General features: G+C 45.0%; 1 protein-coding gene across 1 annotated transcript in view; it reads left to right on the plus strand.

The window, feature by feature from the left end:
• NDFIP2 (Nedd4 family interacting protein 2) overlaps window positions 1-17,255 on the plus strand; it is a 52,895-nt gene extending 35,640 nt beyond the window's left edge. The window contains exons 4-8 of the mRNA XM_015414439.1: window positions 918-1,005; window positions 6,966-7,090; window positions 9,965-10,031; window positions 15,106-15,211; window positions 16,878-17,255. Coding sequence (XP_015269925.1) covers window positions 918-1,005; window positions 6,966-7,090; window positions 9,965-10,031; window positions 15,106-15,209 — 384 coding nt within the window. The 3' untranslated portion in view covers window positions 15,210-15,211; window positions 16,878-17,255. The remainder of the gene's footprint in view (window positions 1-917; window positions 1,006-6,965; window positions 7,091-9,964; window positions 10,032-15,105; window positions 15,212-16,877) is intronic.
• Window positions 17,256-19,482: the final 2,227 nt, after the last annotated feature.

Here is a 19,482-nt window from a genome sequence, read left to right on the forward strand (position 1 = left end):
CCACGGGAGACAGGCTTGAGCAACTGGCATTGTAAGTGTTGGATGAATCTGAACTCTTGGAGTCTTGCTTGCTTCTCACCATCACCTAGCTTGAGTTCAGTCACGTGAATTATGGGGGGAAAGGCCATCCCCCTGCAGGTTTTTGTAAAGATCGCTGTGGTCGCGCAGGCCTGATTTAAGCAGTTGTTGCGGTAAGGCTCTTTTTGTAGCAGGAACTCCTTTGCATATTAGGCCACACCCCCTAATGTAGCCAATCCTCCAAGAGCTTACAGAGCTCTTCTTACAGGAGCTACTGTACAGGAGCTTCTGTAAGCTCTTGGAGGATTGGCTACATTAGGGGTGTGTCACTTGATATGCAAATGAATACCTGCTACAAAAAGAGCGGCGCAGTAGAATCTCCTCTGGTGATTTTCCATCTGCAGAGGAGGGATGGGGGAGATTTTTAATGGTCCCGCCCACTCACCTGGGACAGACTTCCAGTTCTCTCCCCACACTGTTTCCTTCGGGCCCATTGAGCTGCAAGAGCTACTGTTTCAAGGGGCAGAAGGCCAATTGGGGGGGGGGGCTTGTCTTCCTCTGTGCAGGGGATCTGAGCCATTGAAGACCTGAGAGGGACAACAGCATGGATTGTTTTTCCTTATCCCTCACCGCCCCCAACAAAACTTTGTTAGCTGCTCAGTCCACTTACACCTTTTAAACCCAGCTCTGCGTAAACGTTGGCTGTGCTGGGTTTGCTGATAAATGCCAGTCATTACTGAACGCTTGTCACGATCAAGCAATTTGAGTGGCGGAAGTGTGTATGTGTCTTCTTTACACGTGTGCCGTAGCTGTGTTTTTCTTAACCTGGTAGCTTGTGAGATCCTGAGCGTTTTGGTTTTGTACGCGGTGCGTTAACGACAACTGTCATCACCTTAAAGGAAGAAGAATATCCCCCAAGGGATGACTTCAGCGATGCAGACCAGCTCCGTGTGGGCAACGACGGCGTCTTCATGTTGGCCTTTTTCAGTAAGTAGCACTCGGTCGCAGTCTCCCTACACTGCACTGGTTTAACGTGTACGCAGCTGGGTGCTTCGTGGGACTCGGGGGAGAGGGTGGGCGAAACCCATGCGAGTCCATTCTGTTAGGAGGGGTGCTTGCTTCTAACACACGTGCGTTAGGAGAAAGCTCTTTGCCGCAGAGGGAGGCATTGCTACTTGTGGGATTCACACTGGGGGATCCGGTCCGATATTGTTGATCTTGCAACTGGAAAACCAATGGCACTTACCAGAGTAAAAGGCAGTATGTCGAAGTTTGCGGTCTTCCGAGGGTTGCTGGTGTGGCAGCAAACCATAATCTGATAAGAGCAGGAGTCAGTCTCTTTGGGAAGTTTACAAGTTTGGTGGTTGGTGATTTCAAGCCCTTGTTCATCACATTCCCGCTTTTGTACCTTAAACAGCACGAAATAAGGGAGTAGAATATGAAGGAGCGCAGAGATGCCTGCATAAATGTTAAACATCGATCACCGCTTGAGCAAGTTCAGCTCAGTTGAGCTGAAGGCGTGAATATCTTTTCATTTTCCATGGCTAGCTCTTGTGGAAGAGTTGAGCTGAAAGCGTGAATATGTTTTTGTTTTCCATGGCTAGCCCTCGTGGAAGCTAAAGCGATTATCTCCACTTTCAAATATAAAAGAAGCCATTCGTTCAGTGGCCTGCTCCCGTAGAGGGATTCAGGTTACCAGTAGTTGACCCTTAATAGCTGCAAGGGCTGAGAGAATGTCTTCAAGTGAACTCCCCCCTTTCTGTACTGCATTTGCTGAAACTCACACTTCTCATCCTGTTGTTAAAGGCATCTTCTACGTTTGTGTATTGGCGGCAATGTTCCCTCTAAGATGTGGAGTTTTGTGAGCAAAAATTCTACCTTGTAAGCTACAGGTATTAAAGTTGTGAGCGAGTGATTTGGCTACTGCATAAATCAGTTTGATCTGGAGCCGTCCTTCCTGAGCTTTGCCAGAAAAGAGTTTTAAAATAATATAGGACAGCCTCTAGTGCACACATATCTTGCTAATCTTTATTAGGATGGGGTCCCTGGGCTGATAATTTGTTGGAGTACAGCGATGAGTGTCCAGAGTGATGCATCCCGTCTTCTCCCCAGTAGACATCTGCTACGATGGCATCATCTAGTTTTGAATTTGCAGGAGTGAAGTCACCGTATGTCCAAGTCCAGTACACTAACTGTGTGGACAGGGAGCTTTTATTCCTTTGTTTCCCAGTGGCTGAATTTGTGTTTGAACTTGGGTTGGGGAGCTAGTGTGGAACTGGCTGTGGTCCGTTTGTGATACACGGCCGCCACCTTGTGACAGATCTCTATATTGCATCAGCTGGTGTTTAATGGCTGAGTCATGTGGAGCAGATGGCGTTTTGCAAGTATCTATGCTGGTGCCTGAAAATTGCCTGCAATGAATCTGAAATTTGATATGAAGATACTCTGATTTAAAAGCAAAACCAAAAAAACATGACTATTACAGATCCTATTACAGACTATTACAATCCAGCTGAGCTATTCAAAGTCTTAGAAGATGATGCTGTTAAAGTGCTGCACGCAATTTGCCAGCAAATTTGGAAAACGCAACAGTGGCCACAGGATTGGAAAAGGTCAGTATACATTCCAATCCCAAAGAAGGGCAATGCCAAGGAATGTTCAAACTATCGCACAATTGCACTCATATCACATGCTAGCAAGGTCATGCTCAAGATCCTACAAGCTAGGCTTCAACAGTACGTGGATAGAGAACTGCCAGAAGTACAAGCTGGGTTTCGAAGAGGTAGAGGAACTAGAGATCAAATTGCCAACATTCGCTGGATTATGGAGAAAGCAAGAGAGTACCAGAAAAACATCTACTTCTGCTTCATTGACTATGCTAAAGCGTTTGACTGTGTGGATCACAACAAACTATGGCAGGTCCTTAAAGAGATGGGAGTACCAGACCACCTCACATGTCTCTTGAGAAACCAGTATAAGAGTCAAGAAGCGACAGAACCGGATATGGAACAACTGACTGGTTTAGCATAGGAAAAGGAGTACGACAAGGATGTATATTGTCACCTTGCTTATTTAATATATATGCAGAGTACATCATGCGAAATGCTGGCCTGGATGAATCACAAGCGGGAATTAAGATTGCTGGGGAAAAGATCAACAACCTCAGATATGCAGACGATACCACTCTAATGGCAGAAAGTGAAGAGGACCTAAAGAGCCTCTTGCTCAGGGTAAAAGAGGAGAGCGCAAAAGTGGGCTTGAAGCTCAACATCAAAAAAACTAAGATAATGGCATCCGGCCCCATCACTCCTTGGCAAATAGAAGGGGAAGTCGTGGAAGTAGTGACAGACTTCATGTTCCTGGGATCGCAGATCACCGCAGACTGTGAGAGCAGCCATGAAATTAAAAGACGCCTGCTCCTTGGGAGGAAAGCGATGGCGAACCTAAACAGTATGATAAAAATTAGAGACATCACCCTGCCAACAAAAGTCCGCATGGTCAAATCAATGGTATTCCCAGTAGTCATGTATGGCTGCAAGAGTTGGACTATAAGGAAGGCCGAGCGCCGAAGAATTTATTGTTTTGAACTATGGTGCTGGAGAAGACTCTTGAGAGTCCCTTGGACTGCAAGAAGAACAAATCAGTCAATCCTAAAAGAAATCAACCCTGACTGTTCCCTGGAAGGCCAGATAATGAAACTGAAGCTCAAATACTTTGGCCACCCAATGAGAAGGGAGCACTCACTGGAGAAGACCCTGATGCTGGGAAAGATTGAAGGTCAAAGAAGACGGGGACGGCAAAGGATGCGATGGTTAGACAGTGTCATAGATGCAACGAACATGAAATTGATCAAACTTCAGAGGACGGCAGAAGACCGGAAGGCCTGGCGGGAGCTGGTCCATGGGGTCGCGAAGAGTCGGACTCGACTGTGCGACTGAACAACAACAACATTACAGATATGCTATTGAAGTGTGTGTGTATCTTTGAATAAGACTGAAGCCACTCTGGAAGTTATAACAGGTTAATAGGACAGTGGCATCCTCTGGCCTGTGACCCACCAGCCAAGCAGAGTGTCCTAGCTATGTGTTGATACTGCCAAGTGATTCACGATCCCTCTTTTTACTGGCCCAGACAACAAAAATGGGAGGTGTATTGAGCCCCCAGCAGAGCATCTGGCACGACTATTGTCATAGGTTCAATTTGTGCAATCCAGGTGTAAACAACAAAATACTATTTGAAGAATAAAATTGGTACAAATTAGCACTTAGTGCTGCCGAATTCTCCTACCAAAGTAGAAATTTAGAATGGAGAAAATTTCTTCTTTTAGACGAGGAAAGTTTGTGCGTCTGCTTTAGTGATATAGAAAGCCTGCTGCTGTTTCTGATAGCAGATTATTCTGGCACTATTTGAGCAAAGCTTGGGTAGGTAGAAATGCAGGGGAAATACCTCAGGACAGGCTGGCATCACGGTGAACTAGGCCTCTGTTGCTGGGCCGTGGTAGTTAACCTTTGGGAGATAACGGTCATAATCAGTGAACATATTGGATCTCTGGGCAGGACCGAGTTATTAAACACTTGGAAGTTCAAGCAACTTAAAATGCAGAAGACAAGAAAGGATTTCTGTGACTTTCCCCCTGCCAAGAACTCAAAATGCTTAGTGCCTAAAGACGAGACAATCAACTTCTGTGTGCGTTACAGAAATCCTGAAGGCACTGAGCAGTCCTGTTACTAAGGTCTGATTTTCTAAGAGCCCATTAAAAAAAAAGAGAGAGAGAGGCCGACTAGTTAAAATAGTATGGAAGCTTACGAAACCATTGCGATCGGGGTGGGGGTGGGGATTCTGAAATCATATCAATTTCTGTTCTTTGATGCCGGGGAAAAAAAGAATGTATGAGGTACAAGAATTGTCTGTAGAATTTAGCTTTGCTTTGTGCATATGGTCCTTTGATTCACTGTGCACTGTTAGTTTCTTACCTTGTGACCCATTCTTTTTAATATGAATTATTGCAGGGCTCAACAAATCCCAGGCACCATGGCACCTAGAAATTTCATTGAGGGCGCCTGGTATTTTCAGCTTTCATTTATTGTATGAAATCTGCCCGTGTGAAAGACCTACCATCGCACCTTTGGTTGGCGGGTCTCCTGTTTCTGTTGCTTGTTTCTTTAACATTGCGAGATCCATGAATTGCTGCTAACCAGACCAATATTTTCTCGTTTTAGCTGTTTTTAACTTTTATTGCTTATATAACTTGTTTTAATTGTTGGGTGTGTTCTGTTGTTGTTACTCGCCTTGAGCCTACTTGCAGGAGGGCCAGGCTGTAAGTCAAATAAATAAATACGTACCTCTTGGTGATTCTCCGTAGAAGGACAAAACTTATTTAGGCACAGGATAGAGGTTAGCCTTTTGTTGTGATGACAATCAGGGTTATCCCATATGTATTTATATGCTTCAACACTTGGGCTGTAGCTTTTTAAAAAAATGTCAAGGAACTGAAGAGTTTAGGATTAGGTTTTGTGGCAGCAATAATAAGAAAATATGGTCATTAAAATACAAACCTCTGAAGGCTGAAAAATAAGTCTGGCTCCTGTATTTTTTTGGAGTGACATGTGAAGTCCAAGAAAATCTGGCAAGGCCTGCATTATTGTGCACTTTTTAAATTGTACATAGTGGACTTTTTAAATTGTACATAGTACCAACTCTCCTCCCCCTCCTCCTCCTCCTCCTTCTCAAGGTGAAGTGATTGAGGTCACCAAACTATCTAGAGTACCTAGCCGTCTCCCTTATGAATATTCCCAAATGTATGTAGTTTAACCTAGGTGTAAAAAAAAAATGAGTAAGCGTTCTCAGAGCTGCAATGAAATCCCTGTTCCACACTTGGAACGCAGCTGGACTTTGTTGGTGATGGTACCCTGGAATGCTCTCCTGAAATCCCATACAGTCGGATTTCTTCAGACTGGTTAAGCTGTATTTGGTCATGATTCAGGAAAAGTTCTGCTCTTCACAGTCTCACTGAGTTAAATGGGAGATCGAAGCATCAGCAGCAAGATGGGCATTTTTTGTTTGTTTGTTTTGATTCGAAATTGGTTATCTGTCCTTTCTTTTCCTTCCTTTTCGCTGGTAGCTCATTTGCCATTTCCTTTATGGGCAGCAGGGTTTTTCTTCCGTATTTTGTAGCAGGTGTAAGCAGTACCATGAGTTGGTTCGGTATAAAGGACGGGCACTAGCTTAAATTCCACGATGTTAAAAACCACATGCCTAAATCTCTCCGTATTATCATCAGCGAGGCTCAGAAGTGCTTTGGCTGGGTCCCATCCCAAGTGATTTGATAAGTATGCTTCTGTTGACAGGACACTTCATTCACGGAGTGATAAAAAACTGTTTCATACGGGTGAGGCTAGGATGTGATACTTGCAGTTAGCCAGCGATATGCCTGGCTGTGCCAATTACTCCACAGTGAGTGCTGAAAGTGAGAAATGGAATCCTGTCCCTTTGGGTATTAAAACACTGCTTACCTTCATGCCCTCTTTCACATGGGACTCTTGTTATACGAGATGTGTGGAAGTAGCTGTGTCCTTAACAACAAGATCTTTATGTCCAGGCTTTTCTCCCCCCCCACCACCACCACTCCCCGGTGTGTAGAATTAAATATTGGCCACATCAGAGCTTTAACCACTGCATGTACATCAAGACTGTCTGCTAGGCCTTGGATATCTCTATCTTTTACTGCCGTTCAGCGGTACTTTCTAACGACTGTGACTTACTCCACGCCATAGTGATGAACCCTTTCTAAGTAGTGTCATTTTTCATACCCACTGATGGGAAAAACCTGAAGTTTCTCACATGCTAGTTTCAGAGTGTCTGAAATAAAATTGAGTAAGCGCCATACGTCTTCAGCTTAACCGGAACCCAACTGAGTCTTAACAAAAAGTATGTTTCTTTTGTTTCAGTGGCATTCATTTTCAACTGGATTGGGTTTTGCTTATCATTCTGCATAACTAACACCATAGCCGGAAGATACGGCGCTATCTGTGGATTTGGGCTGTCCCTCATCAAATGGATTCTTATTGTTCGAGTGAGTAGTTTTGTGATGGGTTTTTTCTTTTTCTTTTTGGACCTTCAGTTTGGTTTAGGATGAGATTCTGTAAAGGGCGTTGTGTATGTTCTTGAACCTAGGGGTGTGGTCTGGCCTTTTAATTTACCAGGAAAGTTCCCAGTGGGCTACTAGTGGTCAGGAGCAAGCCAAGCCACCTCTGTTGTGCTTTTAGTACTGCAGTGTATACTTGGACTAAGGTAGTTGAGTCTACATCCATTGCTGGCATTGCCATAGCCTGGGGCTGAGCCAAAGGGACCCTGTGGTATCACCAATACCACCGGGGGGGGGGGGGGGCTGGCTTGGCTTGACGAAGCGATCAGCATCCCAGTTTTCTCCTGCTTGAAGTATTATTTCTTCTCTGGCAAAGGATTGACATGCAGGAGAGGGAAGTTCATTGTAGTTTAATGCAATGAAATTGGCATCTCCTGTTTTGCTTTTTTAAAATAGCACTAGAACCTCTACTGTACAACTAATACGTTTCCTTCTTGCCTTGGTTAGGTATGACTGCTTTGTTGTTGAAGTACAGCATAACCTCGGGTATAATCTGACTTTTCTACAGATGACTTAGTTTTCTTGCTGGGGAAGAGTAGTTCTACATCAGGGCGTGTTGTATGATTATCAGGCAACAAATGTTGTTGTTGCTGTTGTTGCTAGCCATTCATTCACAAGCTCCTGTATCCAAATGAGTAAAAAGCCCCCCTCTCCTAACATTTTCAATTACCAGAAGGTTTGCAGCAGACTTTCTTTTCTGTGTTGGTCAAATCTTAGTGGGGGTAGGGGGTGACAGACCAAAGGCTCTGTCTAAAACAAGAGAGGCTATTTGTCAAGCTTTATCATCCGGCTTGGCTGCTGTCAAGCGGAGAGCAAGAATGCGGAAGTGGCAGGCCAAGCACATCAGAAGGAGAGCCGGAGGAAGACGAAGGTGAAGCAAAAGCAGCTCAGGAACCTTAAAATGGAGATTCTTACTGATCGGGCTGGTGGATGAAGCTGCCCTGGAAGCTTTTATGGGTGCCATGCACTGGTTTGCTAAAATAATTGTAAAATGGATTTTGTGTGTGTGTGTGTGTGATGCTAGTATGCCTGGCTTCCGTCTGTTTACTCTGTCAGCCTGGGAGTAGTGTTCGGATCTCCACTTTAGTTCAAGCCACTGTTCCCTTTGTGTGCTGTGGTCACAGAAGCCGGGCTTCTTGGGGAAGGCAGGTGGGGGCCACCCAAACATAAGAGGCAGTCACAAGAACGTTGTACTCAAGGTTGCAGTAAGTGGAAACAGGAGATGGCTGGGAGAGCCAGATTGGTGCAGTGGTTAGGAGCACGGACTCTGATCCAGGAGAACCAGGTTTGGTTCCCCACTCCTCCACATGCAGCTGCTGGTGTGACCTTGGCTCAGTCACAAGTTCTTTCAGAGCTGTTCTCTCAAAAGCAGTCCTCGAAAGAGCTCTGTCAGCCCCACCTACCTCACACGGTGTCCATTGTGGTGAGGGGAAGGGAAAAGGAGATTGTAAACCACTCTGAGACTCCTTCGGGTAGTGAAAGGCGGGGTATAAACACCAATCTCCTTCTGCGTCTTCCTCCTCTTCTTCCTCTTCCTCCTCTTCCTCCCTCCAACCTCTCATTAATATGTGGTAATATTGAAGAAGCTTTACTTGTGTCTGTTGAATTAAGTACACTGGTAAACTGTTTAATTCCTTTTTTTTTTTGCAGATGTCATGAACTACCAAACTTTTTTTTTTAAAAAGAAAATGCCCCGTGAGATACTATAAATTATTAGTGTGCAAACTTATCTAATCCTTTATCACCTGTAGGCCCTATGTCATATACTGATGCAAATGTAACACGATACAGTACTTTCCCCAGGCGTACCAGCTATTTGTTGGTATAAAATATCCCAGAACTGAGTGATGTGTTGAGCTAACCATAGTGGCATTAGAGAAGAAAAAACGATGAAGCCGTTTGACTGGATTGTTTAGGAACAATCCCCCCCCCCCTTTTGAAAAGTTGCAGTCATTCTCTGTGGTTTTGGAAGCACAAGTCTGTATCTGTGCTGAGTTCTCGGAGACATTTTATTATCACCCCCCCCCCTTTTTTATCAGTGAAGCATGCAGTCTGGAGTCTGCTCAAGGCCAAGATACCTGTCTCCGAAATCCTCACGCCCTGCTCCCCATCTGCCTCTTCAGATTCCCACATCACAGAAGAGGACAAAAACTGTCTGCCATGGTCACTAACAGGGGAACGACTGAATCAGCCCTTCAAGGTTCATTTAGCCAGTTCAGCTCTCTGCTGGGAACTGAATGCAGGAGGCATCTAGTTTGAAAATGAAAAGAGTTTAATGAATTGGGAGTCTTTATGGGACCGGTATTCTTGGCAGCGATTATCAGCAGGGGGTATACAGAAGGTCAAAAGCTCTCCTTTTGTGGGGTCAGCCAGACATCCCCATCTGATAAGATTAAACTAATGTGACTTTTGGTGTTAATATCGAAAGCAGCAGGCTGCTGTAATGTGTTTGGGATGGCAGACTTTGGGAAGGGGGGGGGGGAGAGGAACCCCAACAAGGGATTTCTTTATAATGGTAAATGTTGGACGATTCTAATGAGTAAAATGCTTAATAGGCTTTTTTTTAGCAGGTTGTCTGAGGCTTTATTTAGGAAGCACAAAAAACAAAAACAAATGGGTTTTTTTTTTCATTCACGTGCTTTCTGGAGTATGTTTTCCAAAATGTGTTCACTGTGCTGTCTTCTTTACCACACTATATTTTTGTATTGGCTTAAATGTGCACTTGCTCCGTCAGTACTCTCAAATATAGTACGAAGTGTCTTAACATGTTTTGATGCCTGTTTTTTTCTCCCCTTCCCCCAGTTCTCAGATTATTTTACTGGCTATTTCAATGGGCAGTACTGGCTTTGGTGGATATTTCTGGTACTTGGTAAGTCCTAATCCAAACATATTTCCATTTTGATATTAACTTAACTCTATGGCTAAAGAGAAAAGTCTAAACTTGGCGTTGAAAAGGCTGAGGGTAAATTTCCACCCGAACTGTAAGTTCGTATGGCTGAAAGAAACTGCCACAGATCAAATAACAATCAAAAGGAGGATAAGGCATCGTTCCAAGTAGTTTTGAAAACAGGCGTTTGGTGTACATAGCTGTGAGTCATCAGTGGTTGAACTTGAAGTCCTCAAGATAGCAAAGTACGAGCAGCAAAATATTTGGGTCTGCATTATAAAACCTAAGATACCTCAGTACTAAAAGGATTTTCCCATATTTGTTCTAAATCTAAATTTGTTCTAAGTCTAAGGGCGATTTCTCACTAGAGCTGCCTCGCAGCACAGCGCCGTTTGCCCCAACACAAACATGTCAATTTCACACCCGAGGCTGCGGGGCTGCATTTGACTCGGGGCTTCGCCCGATTTCCTCCGCAGTTTCATGATCCTCAAAAACCAGGATCACGAAACTGCAGAGGAAATCGGCCAAAGCCCCGAGTCAAAATGCAGCCCCGAAGCTTCAGGTGTGAAATTGACATGTTTGTGTCGGGGCAAACGGCGCTGTGCTGCGAGGCAGCTCTAGTGAGAAATCGCCCTAAATCTTGCCCTGACCCGGATAGCCCAGGCAGACCCGATCTTGTCATATCTCGGAAGCTAAGCAGGGCCGACCCTGGCAAGTACTTGGATGGGAGACCTCCAAAGGAATACCAGGGCTGGGACACAGGGGCATGCCATAGCAAGCCACCCCTCTGAAATGTCCAAGCCACACGAGGGGTCTCCAGAACTGTGGCTTCCAGGGAGGCAGGCACGTGCACACACACGCACAAACACACACACACACAATGCTCACCCGCCGGCGGGGGACTCCCTTATTTCAATTTCCTCCCCTCTGACTTTGATAGTCTAACCCTTTTTTGATTTCAAGGTCAGAAAAATAAAGTTCTCTGTTTATACACTTGCAGGCTTTCTGAACGTTTTTACTACATCCTTGCTATTTTTGAATTGTCCTCATGGTATATAAAACGCGTCACCACCAGCCACGCTGAGATGAGGCCAGTATAAAAGCTTGGAGTTCAAACGTGTAAGCCTGGATTTAGGATTAGAAATCATTTGCAGCGACACCATTAGGCGAACCTGGAGTGATTCTGCATGCTAGCGTGTCTGTCGCTTTGCATTCGCCTTAGAAATGCACCATGCATCAATCATGCTTCACTCTGGCCAAGGGAAGGGCTTTATGCTTCCTGAACACAGTGCTTCTGTTCCCTCAGTTTTCTTTTGAAAAGCCTGTCTGCTGAGCCCACAGACTCAGGGAATGGGCTTCTAAATGTATTCGAGTATCTGTTAGGGTTGCCAAGTGGCACTTACCCTGCCGGCGGGGGACTCCCGTTTGCATCTCGGCGCGTGCGTGCGTGCGCCGCATGCACGTCACAGGAAAGTGACGTCATGACACCGGGCACGCTGGGGGCGGGGCCACGACCATACAAGGGAAAACCATAGTTTTCCCTTGTATGGCCGTGGCCCCGCCCCCAGCGTGCCCGGCGTCATAACATCACTTCCCTGTGACGTGCACGCTGGGGCGGGGTTCCCCCCGGGGCCCGATTCCCCGGCGTCGGGGAACGGGCCTCTGGGGCGGGGGGATTTCCGCCCCCCGGGGGGACTTGGCAGCCCTAGTATCTGTGTAACCACAGCTTGGCTGGCTGGCTTGGTCAGCTGGGGGAATTCTACCTTGTGGGTGGGAATACCATCCACTCCCAGGATTCTGTTGTTATTGCTAGGTGTTGGACACTGACAATTGTCTCAGTTATTTTGCTGATTTAAAATAATAATAATAATAATCTAGCCTGTCTTTTTTTGGGGGGGGGAGTATACCTATGGTAGTTCACAAATCAATTAAAAAAATGGCAAATGAAAGCAAAAGTAAACAGCAATATACACTGTCAAACAGCAGCAATGTGTTTTTAAGAGATGAAAAGGCAAATGCCCGTAGCTTGGGGAGTCAGACACTAAAAGCAAAAAAACAAAAACAAGCCCAGTGCAATAATAAAGCCTGGTTTTATGGAATGTTTAGGTGATTAATCATCCACCCTTTAAACTGATCATTCAGTTAAATTACATGAAACCCGTGTAGTACCAATAGCTCAGTACAGACGCCCATTCAGCATTCTGGAACAGAGTGGGAACTTACCACTGGGTGAACCAAAACTGCCCCTTAGCACTAGAAGGAAAGGCCATCATCGGTAATTTCTTCCCTGTTACATTAATGGAAGCATGCCTTTAACTTTTAGCCCCATCAGTTAAAATTGGCCCCAGCCAATTAATCAAACTAAAGCTCTCGTTATTGATCTGTCAGTCAAAAGGATTAAAGCACTCACCCCTACAGAAGGAGAAGGAGCTAAAGGCAGAAAGATCAAAGGCTATAAATTTAGGAGCAAGGTGTGAAATACAAATACAGTTTTTTGAGGGCACATAATTACTAGTCGCTGTTGGCGGAAGGCCATCTTAGAAGTGTGTCCATAAAAGATACTTTTTCTTCCAGGCGGCCACAGCGTGGAAAGCTCTATAACGGGATCCTGAGGTCTTTTCCTCCCTCGTCACACTTGGATGAGCTGTACTTATATGTCATCGGCCTACGAAAAGGTCCCTGTGGTGGAACAAAGTTCGAGTCCAGCGACACCTTTAAGACCAACAAAGTTTTATTCAAGGCATCGGCTTTCGTTGTGTATGCACACTTCTTCAGAGGCGTATCTATTGCCTGTGGGCCTTAGAAGTGCTGCTGGACTCGAACTTTGTTCTGCCGCTTCAGGCCAACGCGGCTACCCCACTGGGAACCTATTGGTGGTGGTGGTGGGAAATGCTGTCAAGTCCCGGCTGACTTATGGCGACCCCGTAAGGCTTAGAGGCAGACAGCGGCAAACCACTGCTATTTGTCTTAAGAGGTGGTATTACATCACTAATGAAGAGCAGGGCCGTAGCCGGGATTTTGTAATTCGGGGGGCCTTTAAATAAGTCAGGGGGCACTGACGTCACAAAATAAAATAAAAATAAAACTTTAAAAGCTCACTTTTGGAACGTTTGCACTCTGCTGGCCTATGCGGGGAAGCAACAGAGAGTTCGGGGGCCTGGGCGCTGCATGGAAGTCCGGGGGGGCCTTGGCAGGAAGTCAGGGGGCCAGGCCCCGAAATGCCTCACTGTCACTACGAGCCTGGTGAAGAGGCATGATAATACAGTTCCCCTGTGCCTTGTTTGCTTGGTCTGTAGAACAGCTGACCTGGGCATGTGTCCCTGGATGCCTAGGCTTAGGCCCATCACAGTACTGTTGTGCATAAAGTTTCCTACCCAGTGACCTTGTATAATCTTTCAGCCCAGCTCTTTGTGTTTTGCTTTGTAAAACAGTGAAGTAGCAGCTTGCATTTAAGGGATGGGCCTCCCCTGAAAGGGAGGAAGCGATGTGTACATAGTTCACGCATGATGGGAGTTGCAGGACTCTGTGTTGGCATATGCAAGGAGGTACATATGCCTCCTCCATTAACAAGTTTTGTTTGTAACTGGCCCTTCTGTCTCCTTGGCAGGAATGGTTTCTGTGTCAAATATATCTAGGTTGCTAGAAAAGGGGGAAGTCCCAAAGTGGGTGAGCTTGAGGTACTGTAAGTGACACGGGCATAGCAGTGTGGCCCATATATCTGCATAAGTTTCTTGCCTGCAGAAATCTGCTATCCTGTTTGTCCACTGAAATCTTTTTTGGCAGAGTGGTGGCCGCAGGTGAGCTGGGCAAATGGCTGTTTACTGGTCTGCAGATCCAGGTTGTGTACTTAGGAAGCACATGCTTCCCTGGAGGGATCTAGGTATCGGCAAACAGCCACTTGGCATTGTCTGCCTGTAAACATTTGGGGCACCGGTCACCTGTCCTGCCCCAGTGATGAGTTTTGCAGCTCTGGATTTCTTAAGTGAAGTTTGCGGAAGTGTGGTGGAATTCTTCTCGTTGCACGACAAGAGGATTGTCAAGTAGTTACATGCAGTGTTCCCTCTAAGCTGAGTTAGTGTGAGCTAGCTCACAGTTTTTTAGCCTCCAGCTCACATATTTTTGTCTCCGCTCAGGAAGAAGGGCTCCAGAGCAAACTAACTGATGCAGTAGCCAAATTGCTCGCTCACAGCTTCAATGCCAGTAGCTCACAAAGTAGATTTTTTGCTCACAAGACTCCACAGCTTAGAGGGAACATTGGTTACATGCATCCTGAGATGATTGATCACTTGGTAAAATAGGCATCTGAATCCACCTTCTATGAAACTAAGTACGGAGCGAAATAAAGAATGCAGTTTTCAGATGTAGGGGTCAGCTGAAACAGATGCCCGTTTTGCGAAACACTTTCCCTTCGCAAAGTCGGACCTCATTTTGAGGTCTTCCATAAGCACGTGAAAAAGCAAAATAGCTTTCCTTCCTTTAAAGTCGCCCGTTGTGACTTTAAAAGGAGGCAGTCTGCAGGATGATCCCTGCTGTAACCCTTCTGCCTCCCAGGAAGTGTTAAGCCAGGAAAGGCAGATGGATTGTGACTGCACAGCAAAAGGTGATCTCCCCGCCCCCAGCACTGTCCTTCCTGAGAATTTCACACATTCCCAAATGGCACGTTGTTACATTTCAAGAAAACAAACCTTGTGAGCATTTGGTGCAGCCCTACTTTTGGATTTGTCAGAAGTCATTTCCTAGAAGCTTCAAGGGTGATTGAGGGTAGACTATGCGGTACAGAAAACTTCAGCTTTATCCAAATTGTGCTCTTTTAAAGTTCTTCCATATTTTTCCCCACTTCCCTCATAGAAAGCATACTTTTCTTATGGTATGTTGATGTGACTTTGACTAAATACTAGCTCTTCGTATGTGTATGTGGAATACCGGATCTCTGAAGACTTACTACCTTGTGATTAATTCCAGACAGGTTACCAGGTAAGTCTGTAACAGTAGAAACAATGAAGAATCTGATGGCAAATTCTAATCGCTATGTTCCGTATTGTATCTCTGCTTTTAGGCCTCCTCTTGTTTTTCCGAGGTTTTGTCAATTACCTGAAAGTCAGAAATATGTCTGAAAGTATGGCAGCCACTCACAGAACAAGATTTTTCTTCTTGTACTAGAGGTAAGCCAGTTCCTTCCCTTTGCAGGTAACTACTTAATACATGTTTCCAAGAAAAATGCTAGCCATTAACCGGTCAGAAGAGACTTCAGAGACATCAGAGAAAGTTTTCAACAAAAAAAGGAGATGTCTTAATATCGTGTTCTGTCAGCTGTGAAATTTCAGATTTCACAGCTGATTTCAGATTATCCATTTTGAGTGGATAATTAATGAAATCACTTCTGAAAAGAACTGTGAGATCTCTGCAATAATATGGGAGTTTTTTTCCTTTTAAAAATTATGTCTAGTTCTCAGATGTCATGGGGACTCTTGACATGCATCGTTGCGAGGCTGCGCTTGGTAAGTCCAGCAGGATAACGGGCTAACATTAAATGTCCATTTCCCCCCATCAGACATCATGGGCTCTCCTTGCCAAGTAGACCCGTGCCTCGAGCAACTTAGAGAACAGCTATCCACTGAATGCTTTCCATTAATTTCAGTAGTAACAAAGACTTTTGTGGAAAACTGAGTTTGCAGTATGTGTGATGTGTTGCTTTGTCCAGCTGTTGCCAGGGCATATAAGAAGAGGACCTGATCCTTCCATTTAGAGATCACTAGATGTGAACAGTTCTCCTGTAGGTTGCAAAGGTGGTTTCTGACCATTTTACAATCGGGTTAAATCAGGCTTTTCTTTCCATAGCTGGCAAGCTTAAGCCAACCTAGCAGTTCGAAAGCAAGAAATTGCAAGTAGATAAAGAGGTACCACTTCGGTGGAAAGGTAACAGCGTTCCGTGCACCTTGGTGTTTAGTCATGCCGGCCACATGATCACGGAAACGTCTTCGGACAGCGCTGGCTCTTTGGCTTTGAAACGGAGATGAGCACTGCAACCCTAGAGTCGGATTCGACTGGCTTTCGAGCGAGGGAAACCTTTACCTTTTACCCCAGCTGTGCATATTTGAACCAAGGACTTCCCAGCTCACAACTGGTGATACGCTAGATCTTGTATTTACATCAAAGTATGCTGTAAAGATACATTAAAAGACTGTTGCCTCCCCTGAGAATATCTTTAAATGTAAACCAGGTGAAAGAAAACAACCACATTTAAAATGTGAAGTGCCTGTTGGATCAACAACTACATTTCATTCAAATTTAGAGTCCAGGGGGGCACCTTTAAGACCAACTAAGTTTTATTCAAGGTATAAGCGATCATGTGCATGCATGCTTCTTCCGATGCATACACACTTCAACTAATAACTTGAATAGACCTTTGTTGGTCTTAAAGGTGCCCCCGGACCCTAAATTTGTTGTACTGCTTCAGACCAACACAGCTGACCGCCTCGATTTATCTACATTTCATCCAGGGGATGTTTCTAGGAAGATAGAGCTAGTGTGGCGTAGTAGTTAGAGTGTCAGACTAGGATCTGGGGGGATCTGGGTTGAGATCCCCACTCTGCCGTGGAAACTCACTGGGTGACCTCGGGCCGGTCACACACACTCAGCCTAACCCTACTCCGCAGGGTGGTCGTGAGGATGAAATGGAGGAGAGGATCACGATCTAAGCTTCTTTGGGCCACCCATCGGAAAGAAGGGAGAGGGATAAATGGAGTAAACGATACTTTCATTCAGTTGACTGCTGCTGCTCGATACCAATTGCGGGAAGTGAACTAAAGCCCTGCTCTTTGTTTCCAGACTGCATCGGGCCAGGCATTCCTTTTCTCATACCAATGTGAACTTCCAGCCAATCTGTAACCTTCCAAACGAATAAGGAAAGACGACTACTAAAAAAACAGAAGACAAACAACGAAGCAGGATCTTTTCGGCGCTTTAGTGAATGGCAGGGTGGTTTCAGATGCTTAAAAGTGCCATTTCTGTTCATTCTAGTAAATATTTATATAAAAGCATTGCCTTTTTTGTCTTGCACATATGCATATGTGCTAGTTAACAAGAACTTTGAAAAGAATAAAACCCATGCATCTAGTCTGCTAAGCAGTTGAATACGGCCGGACTCGACTAATCTGTGTTTGTAGCTGAAAGACTTTTTAAAGTGGCAGCTTCCTCCCCCCCCCCCCCCCCCCAACCAGTCCCCCCCCCCCCCCCCCCCACCTCCCGATTCTGCCAAGTCAACTTTTCACCATCCTCAGGTAAGTACAGATGGTATGTACTGGATGGTTGATGCAAAACTGCTCAGACTCTGCTAGCAAGTATGCAAGTTATACTTATTATGCACAGACAACTTTTTTTGGTCGCATAATTAGTGATTTCGACCGATGCACATTGGTAAGCGTCCTCTGAGGACTGGTTCCAGGTGTTCCAGTCCATTCCTGTTATGTTGATTTCATAGGTATGCATTTTCTTATATAAAGAAGTGGGCAGCATCAGCCTCCTTGCCCAGTAGAAACTGCATACACTGCTGCCCCCAACAGCCTCCATCTAAGGTCAGTGCTGAGCGTAACCCTGTGATTATGCACAGGTAGTTTTCTTAACAGAGAACTGTGAGACCGAACCACAAGCCGTAAGATTGGAATCAGCCCTTGAATTCATGAAGAACATCCATGCAAGGTACTGGTTTCTGCAAATCATGGCGTAATACTAGAAGTTGGAGCTATATGTAGGCTGATCTGTATATGGCTCTCTTCAGCTAAGGTAATCTGTAGAAATCTTTGGTCCTAAAGCTGGAAGCATCCAAAAACATTAAAATGCACATCTGAACAATAATATTGTCTAACTGCATGAGTCTGAAGAATGGATTTGGATCCCATTCCTGTGGAACAGCCTTTGTCCCAGTAGTCCTTTGTTCTCATGTTCATCATCTCATTGGAAGGTCTAGCATGAAGAGTTGCTAGCCTGATCCTGCACTTTTCTAGGTAGGCGTATCTCTGCCTTGCCCCTCCGTTATCCCTCCCAACCCTAGAATGATTAGGTGTAATTATAGTTCGAGAGTGTACATTATCCAAGCACTTAAGCTGCATAGGCTTCATGTTTTATAGTAAAGTTGGTAAGGGAAACACTCTTGGTTCCTTCTGGATTGAACAAAAGTCGCATAGCACTGGTGGATCGACACGGTAGTTTGGAGCATCGATTTTCATCGTTCCGATGTTATGCGGAGACACTTTGCATAATCATTTTTATCACTTAAGGAGTGCCCCAGATGGCTTTAACCGGTGCTCCACCATGCTTCTTTGCAGGAATGGAACTGAGGTCGGATATGTTCTGATAGGTGTGTTTGTGTGTCCCCCCCCCTCCCCAAGGCTCTGATAGCAACATATAAGCAATGCACTATTAATGGTATTCACACGATAGTAATGATGTTCCTTCTGAGTAACCAAATACATCTGGGGCTTGTGGAGATGGAAGTATTCTCTCGCCTCAAGCACACGGCAAATTCTCCAAGCATCTTCGGGACTGCACATTCTGGCGTGAAGGGAGATGAGATCTCTCAGACAACTGCAACAAATCTCAGTCGCTGCCACTCACCAGTGCCCACTGCATTGGGGAAGGGGCACGGGGGGGGGGTGTCGTGGGGGAAGAATGCACAGTTACTCTTCTTAATTTGAGCTCTTGCGTTTTTAATACTAACACATAGAGGAATTATATGTTGTCTCATTTAGTGCTGTATCCAATTTTGTATCTATTGTATGCCTAAGGTCGATGGTTTATATTCTTTAATATTTCAGGAGTACTAAAAGATTGCTTAACACATTGAGAACAAATGCCCATTCCTGCAAAAAAAATTATGCAAACAGAATTCTCTGTTATGAGTTCCCATGTGTTTTCCCTCTGAATTGATCAGTATTTTTTCTATGTTTTTTCTTCCCTTTTTTCCCCTTTCTATTTCCCTCATGAGCGAAAGAGAGAGAAGTGAATAAAATTTTGTTTTTGAATAAAGGCTCCTGGTTTTTTAATTGTATGTTGGAGAAAAGCTGTGCTTATACCATTTGTGCTGACTATGTTATGCTATTTAAAAACATGTAGTGTTGAGGGAGCCTTCTGACCTACAGGATGTATGTTTGGCTCTAAATACGTACTTTGACGAGATACCCACCGTCTCATTCTTGACACCGCCTTCCCACCAAACCAAGTTGCTCAGAAGTCACACTGTTCTATAATGACGCTGGATCTTGCTCTTCAAACAGCAGTCTCATTTTGCCTATCCTGCTTCAGGTTCTAGTTAAGCCAGCGTGGTCCCCGTCAGGAGGTCAAAAAGAACAAGAACGTAAGTCACACATCAGAACAAACTGGATTTTTCCCTGGAGGAATGAGACTAATAAAATTAATAATTCCAAACAAGTTCAAA

This window comes from Gekko japonicus, unplaced genomic scaffold (assembly GCF_001447785.1).
Source record: "Gekko japonicus isolate JY-2015 unplaced genomic scaffold, Gekko_japonicus_V1.1 scaffold249, whole genome shotgun sequence".
NCBI classification, from domain to species: domain Eukaryota; kingdom Metazoa; phylum Chordata; class Lepidosauria; order Squamata; family Gekkonidae; genus Gekko; species Gekko japonicus.